Below are 22,196 nucleotides of genomic sequence, written 5' to 3'. Positions count from 1 at the left end.
ATGTGACTGTCTCACTCCCCAGCCCGAGGCCCTTTTAGGCCTGCCTTGCTGCAGAGTCCCTGTTCTACTTTAGAACCCGGATCCTAGTATGCCTCCACTTTACTTCTCAGTACTTCTCTGCCCCAGAGTCCCTGTTCCAGCTTTGTCCTGCAGCCTTTCTGCTCCCTGGCTGCCCTCACCCCCAGGCGAGGCCCCTGCTGTGTTCTCGGCTTGGAATGTGGGAAGATGAAGAAGACAAGCTTTGTCTCAGAATGTGGTTCTGCAGTGTATGAACTGGGTGGCCTTGGGCAAGCTCCCTCACCTCTCGGTGCTTGAGTTTCCTCTCTGGAAAAAAAATGAGGGTGATAAAAGTGTTGCTGGAGAGAGTGCATATCAAATGCTTCAGACAGTGGTGGGTGGTTGGTGCCTTAGTCCTTGAGTGACATAGGGGTAGCTAGCTGCACCTGCCCAGCACAATGTCCCGTATCCAGTGGCGAAAGACATGCTTTAGAGCCTCCTCCGCCCCCCAGACCTGTCCGTCCAGGAGCTGTCTACCGGCCACAGCCCTTCTCCAACAGCCTCCATTTCAGGTTTTCCATCCCCTTTCTTTTGGAGGAGATTTCTCTCATTCTTTGAATGCTGTGATGCAGGAGAATGAGGGTAACGGAAAGATACTTGAAGATACCTGTCAAGAGACAGGTAACAGTTGCTTGGGTCCCGTCAAGCAAGGATAGGAGCAAGCAAGATGCTTAACCATGGAGAAAAGGTGGAGAAGAGTTTCTGGAAGGATTATGGTATACTTGGCTTGTCAGGTTTGGGGAGGAATCAGAGATGATAGTTGTGGCGCAAATCTACATGATGCATGAATGTCCGAGATGGTGCTATGTAGTAAAACCTTAACAGGAATCCAGCTAACCCAATACTGAAAAAAAAATTAACTTCTGTATACATTCAACTTGTAGAAGAAAGAGGCAAATGGCAATAAGACAAGCTGTCAATCATTCTTTGTTTTTGTTTTTGTTTTTTGTTTGTTTGTTTTTTTTTTAATTTAAATAAATTTATTTGCAGGAGAAAAACATCTGAACATCAGGTACAGTCTGATCCACAATGATCCAACAATCGTCATAATTCATTCTGGAAGTACTCTTACACAGCTGGCAGGAGAAAGTCCACATGGAGCATCAGCTGAACGTTCATCAGAATTCACAAAGCCATCTAACCTGAGTATTACACAACACGTAATGATCATGATACAATAATAAAAATACAATATCCAATACTCACTACTTTGTGAGCTACAGCTAAAATATAAAGAATTTAGGCTCTTTTTTAAAAAATGAAAAAAATATTTCTATTATAGCTTTATTTCAAGCATTTTCAGTTAGATACAGCTTTATCTATTTTCACTCACAATAGACAGCAGAAGAATGCCTTCTTAAGTATCTGTAGATAAAATATATTACTCGTTTAAATGTTTGCACTCTGAAGCATACTTTGCCAGGTATGAGCTCAGATAAGAGTATGAAACTGTGCTGTGGCAAAATCCTGGCTGATGATCAAGACTTGGATAGTTTTCATATTTGTTTAAAACAACTTACATCAGGGAAAAAAGAAGTGAGGACATAAAGAGAACCAACATTATTCTTTTTCAATGAAGCAGTCTCATTCCAGAGAATGGGCTTTCCATTTTGAATTCAAAGTGTGTGGTCCCAAAGTTGAATTCTTTCCAGTCCAAGGAGCTGCCTGCAGCTGAGGCAACACGCAATGATGAAGCGAGTTGAGAGGAAAGCATTAACTGAACTACAGAGATGGTCACTGATAAAACAAGTTCCTAGAGGTCCTCGAGCCCACACAGAGGCGAAGGGCAGCCAGAACTATCAATACAGAAGAAAAATGCGCTCACTGAACTGCACACATAGAGCTTCTAGGAGGGTTAACAGTTCTTGACATAGGTTCCTGGTTGTAGTTTACAATATCTGCCTTCACCACCCTCTGTGACTGTTCTATTTCTGCTTTGTTTAACTTGATTCCAAGGATTTCAGCAGCAACTTTCTGAAAACACAGGAAGACAGAGTCTCCTGTCTTTGTTGAGACAAAGTGGCTACTAAAACCATTTTCCTGGCAAAACCTTAAGTGTTTTTCAGGTTTTACTGTTCGCATATGCTCCAAATCAATTTTATTGCCCACCAAGGCAACCAGTGGCTGAGTTTCAGACTCCTCACTCACTTTCTTCACCACAGAATACCAATCTTCTAAATTCTCAAAGCTTTTATAATTTGTAATATCATATACCAAGAGGATTCCCTGTACTCCATAGATATATTTATCCAACATCTTGCCTCCTATTGTCTGCCCTCCTATGTCCCAAACTTGAAGAGTAACATTCAAGTTTCCTGGCAACATTATTCTTCTCAAAAAGAAATCCAGTCCTATAGTTTGTTTGTACTGTTTCCCAAAAGTTTCTTGAGCAAAACACGTAGCTAAGGAGGTCTTCCTGGAGGTGCCGTCCCCCAGCACGACGATTTTCAGTTGCCGGTCCTGGCTCTCCTCCTCAGAGTCCGACGTGGTGTCCCAGGAACCAGGCCCACCTCCCCTCCCTCCCCACCGAGATAGAAGGAGGAAGGGAAGGAGGGGGTCTCTGGGGGCGGGGGAGAAGAAGAAGGGCGGCAGTGGGGGCAGCACCCCCCGTCCCGGTGTCTCAGCGGCCGCGGGAGGTATCCGGGCAGAATCACTCGGCGGGAGCCATCTTGCCCACCTCCCCTCCCCTTGCGCCTGTTTTTGTTTTTTTAATTAAAAGGAAAGAGAGGGGAGATCCTGGAACGAATTTTGATTCAGCCAAATTCCTTTCTCTTTGTAATCATTATCATTACTGTGTAAGAACTAGTGTGTGTTCATGATATACAGGTTCTTATTTTGGAGTTGTAACTTTGAGTTTGAAAACTAGAGGCGGGAGGGAGAGATGGACCTTGATGGCACTCTGCATACATTACACTTACGGAAGTATTTGCCGAAGGGAAGAAACAGACCAGAGAAGCTGGCTGCTGATGACAGATGAAACAGGCCTTTCGGGTTAATCCCCGGCTCCCCAGGCCACTGCTTTCTGGAGCAGCCCGTTTGCCGTGACCGTGCCCTGCAGAACCCGAGCTATACTTGCCTCCAACACCCTTCGGGCTTTCAGTCCCTCTGAGCACTGTCATCAGGAACACGGCGTTTTGAAACAAGACCCCAGGTCTTAAAGCAGAAGGAAATGGCCCTTGGCCAGGTTCACATTATGCAGTTCGGTTGTGATAAAGGGGTTTTCAGCCAGTCACATGGGCTTTCTGGCTCCGGTAAAGGAGTCATTGCCAGACGGACTTCCTGAGCCACCAGATCTTAACGATTCTCTTTAGGCTGTTGTCGAACTCTGATACGCTTTCATGCCTCCTTTGCCAAAGTTCAGTTTATTTGTTCATTCATCCAACAAATATTTATTGAGCTTTTACTATGTACCTGTCCCTGTAGGCAGTGGGGGTATAACAGTGAACAAAACAGACAGAAATCTTTTATCCTACTGGAGAGAGACAGTAGACAAGTGAAGCGTTGGGAAGTGCTGGGAGGAGAATGAAGGGCGAGGCTGCTGTGTTTGGGTCTGTATTAACAGATAGGGTTGCAGAGCAGGCCTCCTTGAGGGGAGGCCATTAGAAGACCTCCAGGAGGGGAGAGAGTGTGTGCAATGTTCCCGACTTAAGTCAGGCTCACATTCGTCCTAGAGCTCTGCCAACTGAACAACAGGTTCACACTGAGTTCGCCCTCTACTCTTTTTATTAACGTTTCGTGAAAGTAAAGCCTTTCACTGAAGTGTGAGCATTAGGCAAGACACAGATAGAGAAGCTGTTTGCAGGGTGTTGGGAGCGCCCATTCCCCAGGGCTCAACCCACATTGTGTCCACTTGGGGTTCTCGCCATTGATTCTCCCGTGATGGCGCTAGCTGGGCCCCAAGCAGGACCAAACTCAGAAGGTGCACAGTGGCACGTGCCCTGCCCCAGTCACTCGATGCCACTCTTCAGAAGGAATCTCTGTTACTTGTTTCTTGTTACTCTCCTGGAGATATTCTGTGCATTCATGAACTTGAAAACCAACAAGCAAAAAAGTCCCACAGATGTTAACATCTGTGTCCTGGGCTTTTTCACTAACAGTGTATCTTGGTGGATGGCTTCATAGGTGGTCGCTTCCTATAGACTCACCTCGTTCTTTTTAACGACTGCATAATATTTATTAAATAAATGCTCCATAATTGATTTAACTTTTCTCCATTAATGAACGTTTAGGATATTTTGAATCTTTTGCTGGTATAAGCAATGTCATAATGAACCCTCTTGAGTGTACATTTTTTGCATACACATGTGGGAGTGTATCTGTAAGTTAGACTCTTAGAGATAGAATTGGTGGATGAAAGGGAATGTGCATTTACGTTTTGACTGATAAGATCACATCACTCTGCCATTGCAACTGTACCAGTTTGCACACCCACTAACAGTGTAAATGCTTCTTTTCCCACAGCTTCACCAACACAGTGCTGTCAAACTCTTTGATCTTTGCCAATCATTAGATGAAAACTGATATATCTTTGTAGCATAAGTTTGCATTCCTCTTATTAGGAATGTCGTTATCTGATACGTGGTGTTCCTATTTGGATTTTCTCGATATTTTCTTTTCTGAAAAGATACTGTGCCCTCTGTCTTTTTTTTTTAAGGAGAGTGAACAGTTGTGTTCTTACATATTTTTATATCATGCTCATATTCTGGTACTTTATTTGCCAGAGCAATAATATTAAGAAGGAATGTATCACATGTGTAATGGCTACACGTAACTGCTTTCCAAAGGTTCAAGTGTTTTGAAATATTAGACATAATCAAGAGCTTTACCTGCATAGTTTGATCTTCAAGCTAAGATACAGTTAGATGCCAGGGAATAACAACGTATAGCACGAATGTAGGAAAAATATCATCTCGGGAGGGAGGCTGGAACGGATTTTTGTGGTTAGCTGTCAGTTACTCCTGGGGAAGAAGAGAGCAACAGACCAGGGTAAAGCAAAAGCCGTCTTGTCTGGACACTTGGGGACGATCAGTGCCCTTACAGTCATCCTGCCTGATCTGGCCCCAGAACCTACTCGGTTCTTCCCTTTAGTCAGGAGCTAAAGGGAGGAGACTCCCAGCATCTGAGAGCGTCACATGCTCTGAAAAGTTTATTCGGGAAAGAAGAGTGATGAACTCAGCACCCTGCCCCTTGGCCGAAGCACCGATGAACCGGAGAGTTGCTTGTGTTTTCCAGCTGCAGTTGGGTTTCTGACGGTGTCCAGTGTCATCACCATGTCCGCCCCCTTCTTCCTGGGGAAGATAATCGACGTCATTTACACAAACCCCTCTGCGGACTACAGCTCCAGCCTGACCAGCCTCTGCCTGGTGCTTGGCGGCGTGTTCCTGTGCGGCGCCGCGGCCAACGCCGTCCGCGTCTACCTCATGCAGACGTCAGGTGCCACGACCCTCCTCCTGGGCCACGTGGGGTGGGGGGGGGCGGATCTCGTGGGTTCCCTGTGCTCCGGTCCCCATGTTGTCCTCTCTTCCTCCACCCCGTGGGGGACAGGGCCAACACTGGGCTGGGGATTGTTGTAGATCACGTGCTCTGTGCTCAGCCCTCCTCTCCCGAGAATTGGAGCGCAGTCCGCCTGTGTGCCTTGCCGGAGGTTTGAGTGAGGCGGCCGCAGAAGCCGGGACGTGCCCCGCGCTGTGCCGCCCCTGCAGGCGGAGCCGGGCTATAGCGGTCGGTGTCACTGTGAGGCCTGCTTGTTAGTAGGCGGTGACACCACAGTGACGCTAGAGCCCGGGACACCCGACTCCGAGTCGGTTGCTGGCCATTTAGCCGATGAAATACTCTGTAGATAATTCAGCAGTTCTTGCCGTTTGAAGTTCAATCCAGGAAAGGATTGCGAAGGAGAAGCAAAATTAGCTTTTGAGAAGTTAACGTCGTAAAACTTCTCTGTAAGCTATACTTTACAGAAGTCTCTTGGTCACGTTCCGTTTACCGCTGTATCGTGGGCACCGAGAGGAGATCGGTGCTGGTCACCAGCGCGTGCCGGTCAGTGCGCCCGGGCTTCCACCGCCCCCGAGCCGGCCCGGACAGGCCTCCGGGGCTGCGGCGCAGAAGAGGCGCCGACCTCGGGCCGCGCGGCTGAGTGTCAGCGGCTGAGCCCGAGCCGACGCCAGTGCTCTTTGCCTTGCAGGTCAGCGCATCGTGAATAGGTTGAGAGCTTCGCTCTTTTCCTCGGTTCTGAGGCAGGAGGTCGCTTTCTTTGACAAGACGCGCACCGGAGAGCTGATCAACCGCCTGTCCTCGGACGCGGCCCTGCTGGGGCGCTCGGTGACCGAGAACCTCTCGGACGGGCTCAGGGCCGGAGCCCAGGCTTCCATTGGCGTTGCCATGATGGTATGTCGGCCCGGCTGCCGGGGCGCCCTGCGGCCGGGCTCGGCCCGCGACCTCTCAGGCGTGAGGTGCGCTCCGGTGATCATCGCTGTCGCAGAGGCGGCGGGGACCTGGAGCAGCCGCTTCCTGGGTGGCACCTGCGCCTTCACTTCTCCGCAATGAATTCCTGTCTGGAGAACAGGCCGTTGCATTTAGAAAAATTACCTTGTTGCCTGGGCTTACCGAGAACGTGTGACGGGGGTGGGAGGGCCCTCGGGTGCTGAGCGTGGGTCAGAGGAGGGGTGTCAGTTTCGTCCCCAAAGGCAGGAAGCTGCCACTGCCGTCTGGATGGGACCGAGGCCTCGTTTCCTCTCCTCCTCCTGTCAGGAGCAGGTCCCCTCCTACACGCAGGCAGCTCTGCACTCCTTTAGGGGAGCCCGCTCCCCCCAGGCCCGTGTCCCTTCCGTAGCTGGGGGCTGAGCCCAGCTCCCTTCTTCACACCAGGGGTCTCTTCAGACCTGCGCGGCTGGCCAGTAGGAATGTAGTGCAGGCCACGTGTGCCAATGTACATTTTCTAGTAGCCACGTTTTAAAACGCAGAAAGAGGGAATTACTTGGCGGTCCAGTGGTTAAGACTGGGCACTTTCACTGCTGTGGGCCTGGGTTCAATCCCTGGTCGGGGAACTGGAACTAAGATCTCACAAGCTGCGTGGCGTGGCCAAAAAAAAAATAAAAAAATAAAAAATAAATAAAAAGCAGAAAGGTGAGATGAGATTAATCTTAATAATTTTACTTAATATAAACAAAATATCAGTTCAACATGTGTTTAATACAAAAATTGTTAGATATTTCGTATTATTTTTTCATATTAAGATTTCAAAATATAGTGTGTTTTTTTTTAATAAATTTATTTATTTATTTATTTTATTTTTGGGTCTTCGTTGCTTAGCGCAGGTAGTTGCGGCGAGCGGGGGCTACTTTTCGTTGCGGTGCACGGGCTTCTCATGGCAGTGGCTTCTCTTGTTGCGGAGCACGGGCTCTAGGCACGCGGGCTTCAGTAGTTGTGGCTCGCGGGCTCAGCAGTTGTGGCTCGTGGGCTCTAGAGCGCAGGCTCAGGAGTTGTGGCGCATGGGCTTAGTTGCTCCGCGGCATGTGGGATCTTCCCGGACCAGGGCTCGGACCCTTGTCCCCAGCATTGGCAGGCGGATTCTTAACCACTGCGCCACCAGGGAAGCCTCCAAAATATAGTGTGTATTTTATACTTACGGAACATCTAAATCTGGATGCTCAATTTTCATTGGGAATACCTGATCTGTATTTAGATTTCATAAAATTTGTGGTTGAAAAAGTATATTAACATACCCAAGTTCCCAGACATACTTAAAACTTTACCGATAACTGAATAGAAATGGAGTATCAGTTTTTAATTTTAAATTTTTTTCTTTTTAATTTTTCTTTATTTATTTATGGCTGTGTTGGGTCTTCGTTTCTGTGCGAGGGCTTTCTCTAGTTGTGGCAAGCGGGGGCCACTCTTCATCGCGGTGCGCGGGCCTCTCACTATCGCGGCCTCTCTTGTTGTGGAGCACAGGCTCCAGATGCGCAGGCTCAGTAATTGTGGCTCACGGGCCCAGTTGCTCCGCGGCATGTGGGATCTCCCCAGACCAGGGCTCGAACCTGTGTCCCCTGCATTGGCAGGCAGATTCTCAACCACTGCGCCACCAGGGAAGCCCTAAATTTTAATTAAAACTAAATACAATGTAAGATTTAGTTCCCCAGCACACTGGCCACATTTCAGGTGCTCAGTAGCTGTGAGGGGCTGTCATCTTAGTGCAGTTCTAGACCCCTAGCATGAGGACGGTGACTGGTCTTTTCTCACAGGTGGAAAAGCTCGGGTTTCTGTCCTGTGTCCCACAGAGCGTTCAGTCCAGAGCAGATGGATATGTTGAGCCTGTAAGAGCTGACGTACAGAATGGAAGACAGCTTTGAACTCTTATGTATGCCCAGCCAAGAGAGAAGCAGAACTCTGGGAGAAGCGCCCTCCTGAACTAAAGCACCGTTTCCAGATATTAATAGTCTGGGGCTCAGGAAGAGCTGGGAAGCTCTTTTTGTAGCAGTTGAAGAGAGTCCCAGTGTAGGGCAGGTGGCTCATCACAGGGAGGGAACCTTAGTACCTTGAGCTGCATAGCCAAGTACCACATCTGGGGGCTCAAACAGCAGAAGTTTACTTCCCGTGGTTCTGGAGTCTGGGAGCCCCAGATCAAGGTGCTGACAATGTAGGTGCATTCTGAGGCCTCTTCTCTTGGCTTGTGGGCAGCCGTGCTCTCGCTGTGTGCTCCGCTCACAAGGCCTTTCCCTCGTGCTTGTGGGGGGAGAGCTGACTCGCTGGTGTCTCCTCTCTTAAGGACCCGAATCCTATCAGATCAGGGCCCCGCCCTTATAACCTCATTTTACCTTAACTCCTTCCTTAGAGGCTCCATCTCCAAGTCCAGCCCCATGGGGGCTTAAGGCATATGAATTTGGGGGGGACACAAACACTCAGCTCATAACAGGGCCTCATAAGGGGGCATCCCCTGGGACCTGGCCTTTAGCTCTGGAGGAACAGAAGTGTACTTTGTTTCTCATGGGCTCCCTGGACCTGACTATGGTAAGCCTGCTCCCAAGAACCTAATAATGTCTGTACCATACTGCCAGTTTGGTAATTTACGTTTGGGGGGTCTTCCTCCCACCATTAAGATGTGTGTTCCTGATACTCCAGCGCTCCTTGCATGACAGCACCCTGCGATATTCTTCAGAAGGTTACTTCTAAGCATGGAACCGGAGCACAGGGAGGCAGGGTTCTGAGCCCATCCCCAGGGCCTGGGGAGCACCAAGGGATGCCCCCTGTGCAGAGGGCTTGCTTGGCCTGTGTTGTGTTGAGACCTGCCTGGGTGCCTCACTGCCCCTGCATGTGTCCTGTGGCCACTGCCATCCCAGCCTCTGCTTGTCTGCTCAGGGTGGGTCGTCCCATAGATCAAGGTGCTGAGCTCATTGCTGTCTCAGGGCCTCTGTGTACTTGCTCTTCCAAGACCACATGACCCTGTGGTTTCTCTCTCTCTCTCACCTGTTTGCTCTCCGACTCTCACCTTTGCTGTCCCCTTGGATGAAGCTCCACGTGGGTCAGTTATCTCCCAGGTGCCTAGAATAGTGTTCGCCGCGTGAAGGCATTAGGCAACCAATGGGTAAATAAGTGAATGATTGCGTGCTTCGTCCTTTACTTTACATTTCAGTCTGCAGCTTTTCCTCAGCATTTTAGGAGAGCCTTGTACTGATGATACTATTTTATAATTAATAATTTGTTGAAGAGATGCTAGTACCATTTAAAATACAATCACCTAATTGCAGGGTTGGCTACGGGAAAACCCCACTGTGTTACTTCCCCTTCGAGCAACTCCAGTTGTTAGGAAACTCCTCCTTTTGTTGAGTCCAGATCCATCCGACTGAGATTCCAGCCCTCTGAGCCGCGGAAACAGCTCTAACTTGGTTGTTACACCCCCTGCCAAGTCCTCTTTCAACTTTGTCATATGATGTGGGGGTGTTTGGTCGTGCTGCCACCTGAGTCATTTCGGTGAGCCATTGCTCGGGTTGTTCAGAGCCCTTGATCTGGACCTGAATGCAGGACTCCTGGTGTGGTCTGGCCAGCGTGGAGCAGGAGGCGGCCTCCCTCCTGCGCTCGCATCCTGCCCCCCTTCTCTGTCCTTGAACAGCGTGGCCTCATTTACAAAGCACCGGTCCTGCATTGTGCCAGTAATGGTGCAGCAGGGGAGGGTAAAAGAGCCCCACCCTTGCTTCAGCAGCTCTCTGTCACGTCACTCCTGTGTGGCAGGCTGAATATTCATGGGGCTTTGTGAAGACTGAAAATGTTTGAAAAGTTCTACCAAAACTGGATGTACGATTTTGAGACAGCACCTTTAAGCCTGCCTGTTCATTTCAACACACACCCACTTAGAGTGGGCGGTGAGAATGTCCTGCTACTCTGTGTAACCCAATACCTTTTGGCTTTTGTTTTTGACAGTTTTTTGTCTCCCCTAATCTGGCCACTTTCGTTTTGAGTGTGGTGCCTCCAATATCCATCCTTGCTGTGCTTTATGGCCGATACCTACGGAAACTGACCAAAGTCACTCAGGACTCCCTGGCACAAGCCACTCAGGTAAAGGCCCCTCCCTGGTGTGGTCTCCACTTGAATGAACTCAGAGCCAGGGTATCGGTGGGCAGACCCTAAGGGATGTGCTTAAGCTTTTCAAAAAAGTACTTCCTTTTCCTTACATTAGCCCCCTGAATCCTAGCAACACAAAGTACTCTGCCTTCTAGACTAGATTACTACCCACACCTCAGCGTTGAGCCCACTTGACTGTACATTGTGTGAACTTCTTACTGTTACTATTTCTTATAGGACGAAAAAGCTAATTATATTCTGAAAATAGTTTCTGGATGATACTCTGTCCTTCATTAATTAATAAAGGTAGCTTTGTAATGCTATCCAGTATTGTCTTTTTTAAAAATTAAAAATAACTTATATTTTCATGTTACAAAACCATGCATATTTATGAAACTAAAATTTTGAGAATATAAAGAGAAAAAATAACATGCATAATTCTAGCTCTCAGAATGAATGTTATTAACATTTTGGAGTCTATCTTTTTCATCTATCTTTTTCACTATGTAAAGTATATTTCTTTATTTATCTACCTACCTTCCCATTTATCTCTTTATCTACCTATATATATGATGTGTCTATGTATAGATATATATTTGTTTACAAAAACAGGATTGTTCATATACTCTGCTTTGAAATCTATTTTTGACTTAGTTGCATATCATGAGCAGCTTTCTATTGATAGTATCTTAAAAATGAGAACCACATTTTAATTTTGCCTCCCTCGAAATATATGTATTATTTCTCCCAGCTAGCTGAGGAACGTATTGGAAATATAAGAACTGTTCGAGCTTTTGGGAAAGAAATGACTGAAATAGAGAAATACACCAGCAAAGTGGACCATGTGATGCAGTTAGCAAGGAAAGAGGCATTTGCTCGGGCTGGCTTCTTTGGAGCAGTAAGTAGATCATTTTGGAAAGAGTGAAAAGGGTAGACGTTATGATTGGGAGGGGTTTTACTCTGTGAATCTTGCCATACATAGAAAATACTTCTCCCTCAAGAGTAAGAATTACCATCCTTAAAATGTTTTTGTGAAGGAGGAGGAAAACAAGTAAATGTAATTAAAGGAAAGGTAGTGAGACCAAGACAGTGTGGGATTGGGCACTGATTCTCAGAGTGTGGTCCAGACCAGGCGTGTCAGCTTCGCCTGGGAACTGGTTAGGCACGCAGATTCTCAGCTCCACTCTGGATGTCCTGAATTGGAAACTCTTGGGATGGGGCTGGCAATCTGTGTTTTAGCCCCAGGTCATTCTGATGCAGGCAGTTTGAGACCCACTGAGGATTAACCAAAATAAACTCAGTGTATTTCAAGAAGGAAGTATAAGAAAATTGATCACATTGATCACAATGAACTCGGGTAGGACACCGAACTAGAAAATCACCATGATGGCAAATTCATAATATGTTCAAACTGGAAAGAACATTAGAGGTGATTCAGTAATGGCCGTGACTTAACGGATAGGAAGGCCCAAGGAGGCAGCGCTTACAGAGACCACGCACCTAACGCAGGTCAGGGCAGGTGAGCGTGATGCAGGGCTCTGGCTTCTCAGTGCAGCCTGCCCAGCCCATCACGGTACAGTGTACTGATTTCCTCCAGTTAGGGAAGGCCTCCTTGCTATCGTTTTTCTCCTTTGCAAATTGATTAGATTGAGTAAAATAGGAATCTGACGGGTGACTTAGTGTCTAGGTTTCTGTGTTAATGAGATTATTTCCTTCAATATTGTGATATTTCAAAAGTATTTTTAAATTCAGATTAAAACTTATTTAGTATTTCGGAAAAATCTTGCTTGATGGTGAAATGCATAAAGGGAATTATAGGCCATGTGAATGCTTTTTGCACTTGGCGTCTTTGGTTCCCACCTGACTGCTGTGTTTTCTTCCCTTGACAGACCGGGCTCTCTGGGAACCTGATCGTGCTTTCTGTGCTGTACAAAGGAGGGCTGCTGATGGGCAGTGCCCACATGACAGTGGGTGAACTCTCTTCCTTCCTAATGTATGCTTTCTGGGTTGGATTAAGCATTGGAGGTATATAATTTAAATAGGCTTGGGGAATTACAAATCAAAAATAGGGTTATAGTTTCTGAAATGAAAACTTAACTTTCCCATTACTCCACCTCTCATCAATTAACTAACTGCAGAAACCTCTCCTAGAATGTTACTCCAACTTGACTTTGGAAGAAAGAACAAAGATACAAGTGGGATCCTCCCTGGGGTCGGGAATTTCCAGGGTTTTGCAGGCCCCCCGTAGCTGGTGGAGCTCCGGGTCTCACTGGAGCTCTTTCCAGCTGCATGTAGGGCAGCCTGTTACCTTTCACCGTAGGATGGATGCTGGGGAGGAAGGGTGCTGTGAACAGGCATGTACGGGAACCCCCGGCCTCTGGTGGTGACGCTTCCGTGATGGGCAAGTCACTGGTGGGGAGTAAAGTTCCTTCTGTACAAAGTCAGCCATGTTCAAAACTGGTGAACAATCACAAATATAAACGATAAAGTACATGAAGCACAGTTGCTTGCTTTTGTCAAGAATCTCTCAGATGAGCTTTCATTGTCTACTCCTGGGTGAAGGGAAGCAAGATCCATGGAGTCTGCGAGGTTTTCTTTTCCGTAGCTTTCCTGAGGCCCCAGCCAACCGGGAGCAGATGATTTCCTGCTTTTTGTTTTCCTTCTTCTCTTTGAAAAGAGATGGAAAGGTTAGATAAACATGGAAGTCTGGTTCGAGGAGCTCAGGTATCCCATGGGGTCACCTCAACCCGACACTCTTGTTTTCAGGGTTTCAGGGTTTTCTACTGGTCAAAGGTATAGGCTTCTCCTTAGACATCTGCAGGCAAGTGAGGATATTTTCTGGACTGAGATTTCCAGAGACCCCTTTAAAAATAGCATTTTAGTTCCTCTGGCTGGTCTTGAAGACAAACCTGATCAAGACACTTCGGGTGCTGAGTGACGTGGGAAGCGAGAGGGCCAGTTCAGGAGGACAGAGCAATGACGGTGTTGCCCTTTTCTCTCCGTCTCTTGGGTTGGGCCTGTCGGGCTGTAGGCTTGCACACCCGTGTGGGTGGGTTCCTTTCAGCCTTCTGTCCCCCCTCAGAGCGGACTTGTCTGCCGCCGCCTTCCCTCTCTGTGGCCCTCCTGTGCACGGTCCACGCTTGACCGCTGTCAGCTTTCCTCCTGCCCCCCCGCAATCTTGCGTTTTCTGCCACATTCCTCTTGATCTTTCTTAGTCCCTCTGCTGACACCTCCTTTTTTCCATAGTACTTGACCTGATAGACGCTACCTCTGTTTTGGGGTGTTCTGCTGCCCTACCTTTTGTCCCAAGTTCATAGCTGTGTCTTGCACAGAAATTGGTTGGAAACACAGTTCCCCGTCCCCTGGGAGTCAGTTACCTCCCCTGGTCACAGATGTGATGCTGAGGCTTTGTCTGTGCTTGAGATTTCGTGGGGATCGGCCTCCTGAGCCACAGGCCACCCCCCCAGCTCTGGTTGATGGTTCCCACCATCTGGCAGTGGAGAGAGGAGTGAAGTGTGGGCAGGACAGTAGGGACCTTTTACAGGTTGAGTTGGGTTTTAAATGTTTTTGTGAAGCTCACTGTTTAGAGTGATTGTGTGATGAATCTGCGATCAAGAAATCCTGTTTTATTTATTAAATAAATCAGAATTTTTATATGTTGGTTCCTGCTTAGAACAGATTTTACTGAAAAAAAAAAAACCCACAATAAATTCTACATTTATTGTCTGTTGTGAGAGGGTCAGAGGTGCTATTTGAAGGAAAACATGCTTGTTTATTTTATACCAGAGAAGGCTCTTACATCTTCCTATCGAACCCAATATCTTTTTTTCTTACATTTTTATTGAGGTGAAATTCACGTAACACAAACTTAATCATTTTTAAATGGACAGCTCAGTGGCATTTAGTTCATTCACAGTGTTGTGCAACCACTACCTGTGTTTAGTTCCAAAATATTTTCCTCACCTCGAAGAAAGACCCATACTCATCAAGTAGTCTATACCCGCCTCCCCAGCCCCTAGCAACCAGTTTGCTTTCTATCTGTATGTATTTACTTATTCCGGATATTTCACGTGAATGGAATTATATAGTTTGTGGCCTTGTGTGTTTGGCTTCTTTCCCTTCGCGTGTTTTCAAAGTTCACCCACATTGTAGCATGTACTTCATTCCTTTTTGTGGTTGAATAATATTCGATTGTATGGATAGACCACATTTTGTTTATCCAGGGCCATTTTGTCTTTGTTTCTGTTTTCCAGAGTCTAAACTCTTTACTATGTTGTGAACTACTTCCGACTCTTTCCCTTGACTTTTCCTTCCTTCCTTCCTTCCTTCCTTCCTTCCTTCCTTCCAAGTAATAGACGTCTTAAAAGAGCAGTTTTAGGGGCTTTCCTGGGGGCACAGTGGTTAAGAATCTGCCTGCCAATGCAGGGTACACGGGTTCGAGCCCTGGTCCAGGAAGATCCCACATGCCGCGGAGCAACTAAGCCCGTGCGCCACAACTCCTGAGCCTGCACTCTAGAGCCCGCGAGCCACAACTACTGAGCGCATGAACCACAACTACTGAGCCTGAGCTCTAGAGCCCGTGCTCCGCAACAAGAGAAGCCACCGCAATGAGAAGTCCGCGCACCACAACCAAGAGTAGCCCCCGATCGCCGCAACTGGAGAAAGCCCGCGCAGCAACAAAGACCCAATGCAGCCAAAAAAAAAGAGCAGTTTTAGGTTCACAACAAAGTTGAGCAGAAAGTACGGAGAGTCCCATAGTCCCCCCACCCCCCGTGCACAGACTCCCCCATTTATCAGCATCCCCCACCAGATGGTGCATTTGTTATAATTGATGAACATACACCGACACGTTATCACCTAAGTCCAGAGTCTACCTTAGGGGGTCACTCTTAGTGTTGTACGTTCTGTGGGTCTGGACAAATGTATAATGGCATGTATCCACCACTGTAGTATCATACAGAGTAGTGTCACTACCCTAAAAATCCTCTGTGCTCTGCCTATTCATCCTTCCTTCCCGCCAACCCCTGGCAACCACTGATTTTTTTACTGTCTCCACAGTTTTGCCTTTTCCAGATGTCGTATTGTTGAAATCATGCAGTGTGGAGCCTTTTCACCTTTGCTTCCTTCACTTAGCAGTAGGCATTGAAGGTCCCTCCATGTCTTCTCATGGCTCAATAGCTCTTTTCTTTTTAATGTTGTCTGGATGGACCACAGTTTATCCATTGAAAGGAAATCTTTGTTGCTTCCAAGTTTTGGCAATTATGAATAAAGCTGCTGTAAACATTTGTGTGCAGGTTTTTGTGTGGATATAAGTTTTCCTCTCCTTTGGGTAAGCACAAAGGAGCACGATTGCTAGATTGCATATGGTAAGAGTATGTGTAGTGTTGTAAGAAATCGCCAAACATTCTTTCAAAGTGGCTGCACCATGTTGCATTCCCACCAGCAGTGAATAGAGTTCCTGTTGCTCCACATCCTCACCAGCATTTGGTGTTGTTAGAATTTTGGATTTTTGCTGTTCTGATAGGTTCGTTGTTGTCATAATTTGCTTTTTTCCCTGGTGACGTGACGCAGAGTATCCTTTTATATATTTATTTGCCATGGGTGTATCTTCTTTGGTGAGATGTCTGTTTGTCCATTTTTTAATTGGCTGTTTGTTTTCTTATTGTTGAGTTTTAAGAATTCTTTGTATACAATAGTCTCCCCTTATCCTCGGTTTCACTTTCTGTAGTTTCAGTTACTTGTGGTCAACTGCAGTCTGAAAATATTAAATGGAAATTTCCAGAAATAAGCCATAATTTTTAAATTGCACACCATTCTGAGTAGCATGGTGAAATCTCACACTGTCCTGCCTGGGACATGGGCCATCCCTTTGTCCAGCACATCCCACCCGTTAGTCTTTTGGTAGCCGTCTCGGTGATCAGATGCACTGTGTAGTACTGCAGTGCTTGTGTTGATGTGACCCTTGTTTCACTTAATAACGGCCCCCAATTGCCAGAGTGGTGATGCTGGCAATTCAGATATGCCAAAGAGAAGCCATGAAGTGCTTCCTTTAAGTGAAAGGATGAAAGTTATTGATTTCATAAAGAAAGAGAAAAAATCATATGCTGAGGTTACTGAGATCTATGGTAAGAATGAGTCTTCTAGTCATGAAGTTGTGAAGAAGGAAAAAGAAATTCGTGCTGGTGTTGCTGTCGTACCTCAAACTGCAAAAGTTACACCACACTGCTTAGTTAAGATGGAAAAGGCATTTAATTTGTACAAGATACTTTGAGAGAGACCATGTTCACATGACTTGTTACAGTATATTGTTATAATTATGTTTTATTATTAATGTTACTCTTACTTTATAAATTAAACTTTATCTTAAGTATGTGTATGTAGGAAAAAAATACAGTTGACCGTTGAACAACACAAGTTTGAACTGTGAGGGTCCACTTATACAGATTTTTTTTCAATAAATACATTCTGTAGTACTACACAATCCACGGATGCAGTTACAGAGGGCCTACTACAAAGTTATACATGGATTTTCACATGCGAGGGGGTTGGCGCCCCAACCCCTGTGTTGCTCAAGGGTCAGCTGTGGTATGTATGGGGCGCCACGGTTTCAGGCATCCACGGGGGTTGTGGAACGTATCCCCCGCGGATAAGGGGGAACTACTGTATTTTGGATACCAGTCCTTTGTCAGATGTGTCTTTTGCAAATAATTTCTCCCAGACTGTGGCCCGTCTTCTCATTCTCTTGACAGTGTCTTTCACAGAGCAGAAGTTTTTAATTTTAATGAACTCTGACTTCCTTAATTTTTTCTTTCGTGGATTGTGCTTTTGATATGATACTTAAGAATTCATTGCTGAACACAAGGTCGTGTATGTTTTTCTCTTATGTTATCTTCTCAGAGTTTTATAGTTTGGCGTTCCACGTTTAGACCACTTTGAGTTAATTTTTGTGAAAGGTGTAAGGTCTGTGTCCTGAATCATTTTTTGCACATGGATGTCTGGTTGTTCCAACACCATTTGTTGAAAAGTCTACCCTTTCTTCATTGAATTGCATTTGCTCATTTGTCAAAGATCAACTGACTATATGTATGTGGCTCTGTTTCTGACCAATGCATTCTTAATTTAACCTGAAGGTTTTAATCCACCGTATCTTGTATAAATAACTGTATACCTTAGACAGAATATTTGAATTGCATTTTTTCAGCATCCTTACTGAGGGAAAGTGTTACAAGTATATGTTCTGGCAGTTGACATGGAGTGTACTTGGAGTTTAAGTCATTAATTAAATCATAGTTCAAAGGTGACTTTAAGAAGAGGTTGGAGTATTTAACATTGCCAAATTTCTTTTCAGTTTTTAGCCTGGTAGAAGTTGTATTTGTTGACCGTCTGCAAGGAGGGTTTGATTATGTGGATATGTCTTTTAAATGAATATTGGGGTACCTTAAATTCCTTATAAGTATGGGATAAGCATTATATTTTATTTATATTGCTATGTTTTTGAGTAGGTAGACATTTATGTAACATTGTGATTTTAATTCAGTGGTTGATTAGTATGACTGTATGTATTTATAAATTCCCTAATCTGACCAAACATTAAATCCGTATTAGAAATAATGAAATTGGAGGAGGAGAAACTGAAGGAACACAAGGGTATGAGACTGAGGGAGTTCTGGTGGATTCCCAGGTAGCTGCTTCAAATCAGATTTTATATTAAAAGCAGGTGTGGTTACTGTTCCCAGAGGGCTGGGAGTAGCAGAGGGCCGTTTCCTGGTTCCAGTGACAGACGTGTGCCTTTGCTTCTCGTCCTCAGGTCTGAGCTCCTTCTACTCAGAGCTGATGAAGGGACTGGGTGCCGGGGGCCGCCTCTGGGAGCTCCTCGAGAGAGAGCCGGAGCTTCCTTTCAATGGTGGGTCTGAAATGGGTTTGCTCCTCTTGGCTGGGATTAAACGAATGTGGTTTCGGACCGTGACACCAGCTTCCTGCCCCACTTGGGATGGACGAACGTGAGCAGGACGCTGTCCCTTGCGTGTGTCAGGGACAGGGCCATCAGTGGGGTGGGCGGTGAGGAAGGACAGCTGCTGGGCGCTGTCATGGGGCCCCAGGGTGTCCCTGGAGGCGTGGGGACTGACCACAAAGCGTGCAGCCACTGTTTACCTCCCTGCAGGCGATTTGCTACCACAGACAGCAGGGTAGAAGTGAGTGCAGCGCAGGGGTGCAGATAGGAAGGGCCCGGCCAGTGCCCCAGACTTGTCTTCCTTGGTGCTTTTGACGTTTGTGTGGGCGGGGTGGGGGGGTGGGTGGGGGGGCGGAGGACAGGAAGAGGGATCACGCGTATAAAAGCCTCGGAGTTGCTTGGCTTCGGGGGCGGGGCGGAGGATCCTGCCGCTGATTGGCTGGAGCTGTCTCCTTCACCAGCTGCTTCCCGGGAAGCCGGCGCTCGGGGCAGCTGTGCGGCCTGGGCCAGCCAGCCCAGGGCTCGGGGGACGGGGCTGTGAGCGGCAACCACTGCCAGCTGCTCGCTGATCCCTAGGTACTGGCGGTTGGCCCCAGGTCAGTAGTGAACGCCCAGTGTTCTCCGCTCTGACAGGCTGGGAGAGATTGAGCCCCTTCTCCCAGGTCGGGAGCAAGGCTGCACAGCACAGAGCAGACCTCTGCCCCCCTCTAGCTCTGGGGCTGTTGTGCAGCGCCCGCCTATTCACCATCATCCTCTCAAAACATGTATTTAGAGAAGGTGAGGGAAACCCTAGACAAGGGAACCGCAGAGGCAGCATACAGGGGGAAGGCCCCTGGGCTCGCCCGGACGGCTCCGCGCTGGAAGCTCCATCCCCGGCTCGGTTGGCACGGGCAGGCCGGCTCCTCTTCACCTCGGCGTCCTGTCAGTAAGACTGGGATGGGGACTTCTGCCTCTCAGGGCTGCGAGACTCCAGCAAGGTGGCGGGCGTATGGTCGCACTGCCGGTGCAGAGAGGGTTCAGGGAAGCGCTGGTCGGAGGCCTCCTCCTGACCTGCCCGGGAAGAGCCCAGACTCCAGGACTCGCCACGCTGGGCCGCGTCTGCAGTCAGACAGGCGGGCGCTGGGCTCCGCGGTGAGCCTGAGCTTTGCCCTGAGTGATTGGCGCTCCATCTTCCCTTGCAGAGGGGGCCATTTTGAACGAGAAGAGCTTCCAGGGTGCTTTGGAGTTCAAGAACGTGCATTTTGCCTATCCAGCTCGCCCAGAGGTGCCCATATTCCAGGATTTCAGCCTTTCTATCCCAGCAGGATCCATCACAGCGCTGGTTGGCCCAAGTGGTTCTGGCAAATCAACAGTGATTTCTCTCCTGCTGAGGCTGTACGACCCCAGCGCTGGTGAGTGGCTGAGCACGTTGTAGGACGGGAGGCCTCTCCTGAGCCCCCAGAGAGGATCAGATTGCGCAGGGGCCGTGCAGTGCGCGAGTTCTGAACGAGTTCTGAACGCAGAGGGTTTGTTCCCAGGAAGGAAATCCCAAACAGAGGATTCACTTTTCAGGCTATGGCAGCTCGTACAGAGGGCCCGTCGGGCACATTGTATACCTTGTGTTCGCCACTCAGGTCCAGAGTGGCTTCCTGCACCCCACCTCCTCGTCTCCCGTGTGGTGCTTCCTCCACCAGGAGAGGGGCTCCAAGAAGGTGCCTCGGGGCTGCTGAGCACCGCCGGCCACGGCCGCACCGTGAGTAAGTGTCACTCAGTGCCGGTCCTGAGCTTGTGCGGGAGCCCGGGCTCTCCCTGGAGCCCTCCGGTCCTCCTGCCTGGGGCTGGTGTGCAGACAGGGCACGTGGCCGTCACTGAGTCACTTCTGGGCCGCTGCTCCGTTGAAGCTTTCTTGCGGTAGTAGAGGTTTTCCTATGGATTTTTCTCTTTCAGGTTTTTAAAAAAATTTTTAACTGGATTATAGCAGCTTTCAGAGCAAAGAACACATTATTTTACTTCTTTATATCTTTTTAAAATATACAGTTGACATACATCATATGAGTTTCAGGTGTATAGCATAATGATTCAGTATATGTATATACTGTGGAATGGCCACCACAGTGTGTCGGGCTAACATCCATCACCACACACGGTTACAGAGTTGACATCCTTCTTTGTATCAGAGCTCACAGAAGTTAGTCTGTTTTTGGATTAAGAAAACAACGATGGGGACTTCCCTGGTGGTCCAGTGGCTAAGACTCTGCGCTCCCAATGCAGGGGGCCTGGGTTCAATCCCTGCTCAGGGAACTAGATCCCACATGCATGCCGCAACTAAGAGTCCGCATGCTGCAACTAAGACCCAACGCGGCCAAAATAAAATTAAATAAATAAATATTTTTTAAAAAAAGAATGGTATTTCTCAGCAAGAAAACAATTGTCGGTTTAAAATAAAACCATGAATTTAAAGAGTATATCTTATGGTGTTTTTGGTTACAACAGTGTGAGAGCTGGATATGTGCCAGGTAATTATCTGACTCACAGATCCTGACCCACAGAACCACCAAGTGCGTTAAAATGAGTATTACTACACTGTCTGCCTCTGGAATCACTGCCTTGGTTTACCCTCTACTTGCTGTAAAATTCTGAGTTTAGAAAAATCCTAGTGAGGGGGATGCAAATCAAGTCAAAATACTAAGTCTCTAGTTTCTTCATCACAGTGAATAAATCAATGAGAAAAGCCACTACACTTATGTTCCTGCCTTGTGTAGCCTGTAGAACACTTACACTTTTTAAGTCAAGACCTCAGGTTTTTGTAGGTTTATGAAAGTTTACAGCTGGCTTGTATAATGCCACACACCTAACTGAGAAGGAATGGGATTTCTTGTGTTGGTCACTGTCATTGTAATCGGGAAGCATGATTGCATTCCCTCAAGGTGTAGAGGTAATTCTGTCAGCTGAGGTCACAGAGTTACATCTGACTGTTGAAACACTTTGCCACCGTGTCAAACAGAGTCTTAGTTGCAGACGGCAGACTCTCCAGCTGTGCTTACTCGGGAAGGTGAGCTGGATGGATGAGCTAGGTGGGCTTAGTCATCTAACCACTGCAGGGAGACAGTAGGCGTGGACGATCCAGAAAAGTCCCTTTTAGCCCTGAAATTCCCTAAAAATACGTTGGTTTTAGATTCTGTTTGGAGATTTTGAGTATCTGATCTTTAAAAAACTGAGTCTGGAGTTTTCACACCAGATCCTTTCTGTGTTTACATCAGTCATTGGCCCCGTGACACCCAGTGACTCTTTCCTTCTTCTCTGCAAGGAACGATCAGTCTTGATGGCCGTGACATCCGTCAGCTAAATCCAGTCTGGCTGAGATCCAAGATTGGGACAGTGAGTCAGGTAGGAGGGGAGGGCTCCATTTTTATTACATTTTCTTTTAAAATGGCTTTTGTCATTTTCTTTTTTCTTGGTCTTGAACCTTTCAAAAGAAAAGGAATGGAAGATTTCCAGATATATGAAACCAATCTCCAGGGCAGGTTGTTTAGGTTTGTAAATAGTGCTGTTTCCTGAAAACCTTAAACATTTTAACCACTCGAAGCATTGACTTTATCAGAAGCTGGGGACTGGCATTACTTTGTAATGCAGATAGTCTAGAAGAAGGCTGGGGAGA

At 47.2% G+C, this 22,196-nt stretch overlaps 2 protein-coding genes across 2 annotated transcripts in view; one reads left to right on the top strand and one right to left on the bottom strand.

Moving 5' to 3' along the window:
• ABCB10 (ATP binding cassette subfamily B member 10) overlaps positions 1-22,196 on the top strand; it is a 34,477-nt gene that overhangs the window by 4,768 nt on the left and 7,513 nt on the right. The window contains exons 2-9 of the mRNA XM_007182359.2: positions 5,290-5,490; positions 6,239-6,441; positions 10,468-10,602; positions 11,360-11,506; positions 12,498-12,633; positions 18,416-18,511; positions 19,741-19,950; positions 21,846-21,925. Coding sequence (XP_007182421.2) covers positions 5,290-5,490; positions 6,239-6,441; positions 10,468-10,602; positions 11,360-11,506; positions 12,498-12,633; positions 18,416-18,511; positions 19,741-19,950; positions 21,846-21,925 — 1,208 coding nt within the window. The remainder of the gene's footprint in view (positions 1-5,289; positions 5,491-6,238; positions 6,442-10,467; positions 10,603-11,359; positions 11,507-12,497; positions 12,634-18,415; positions 18,512-19,740; positions 19,951-21,845; positions 21,926-22,196) is intronic.
• LOC130705065 (ras-related protein Rab-28-like) lies at positions 1,132-5,101 on the bottom strand. Its single transcript, XM_057531359.1, has 2 exons — positions 5,096-5,101; positions 1,132-2,751 (listed from the first exon to the last, which is right to left on the bottom strand). The coding sequence occupies exons 1-2, from the start codon at positions 5,099-5,101 to the stop codon at positions 1,879-1,881; spliced, it is 879 nt and encodes a 292-aa protein (XP_057387342.1). The 3' UTR covers positions 1,132-1,878.

The sequence above is a fragment of the Balaenoptera acutorostrata genome, chromosome 16 (assembly GCF_949987535.1).
Source record: "Balaenoptera acutorostrata chromosome 16, mBalAcu1.1, whole genome shotgun sequence".
Lineage (NCBI taxonomy): Eukaryota > Metazoa > Chordata > Mammalia > Artiodactyla > Balaenopteridae > Balaenoptera > Balaenoptera acutorostrata.
The sequence above is the reverse complement of the archived record's forward strand: the minus strand, read 5'-3'. Positions and strand labels throughout refer to the sequence as shown.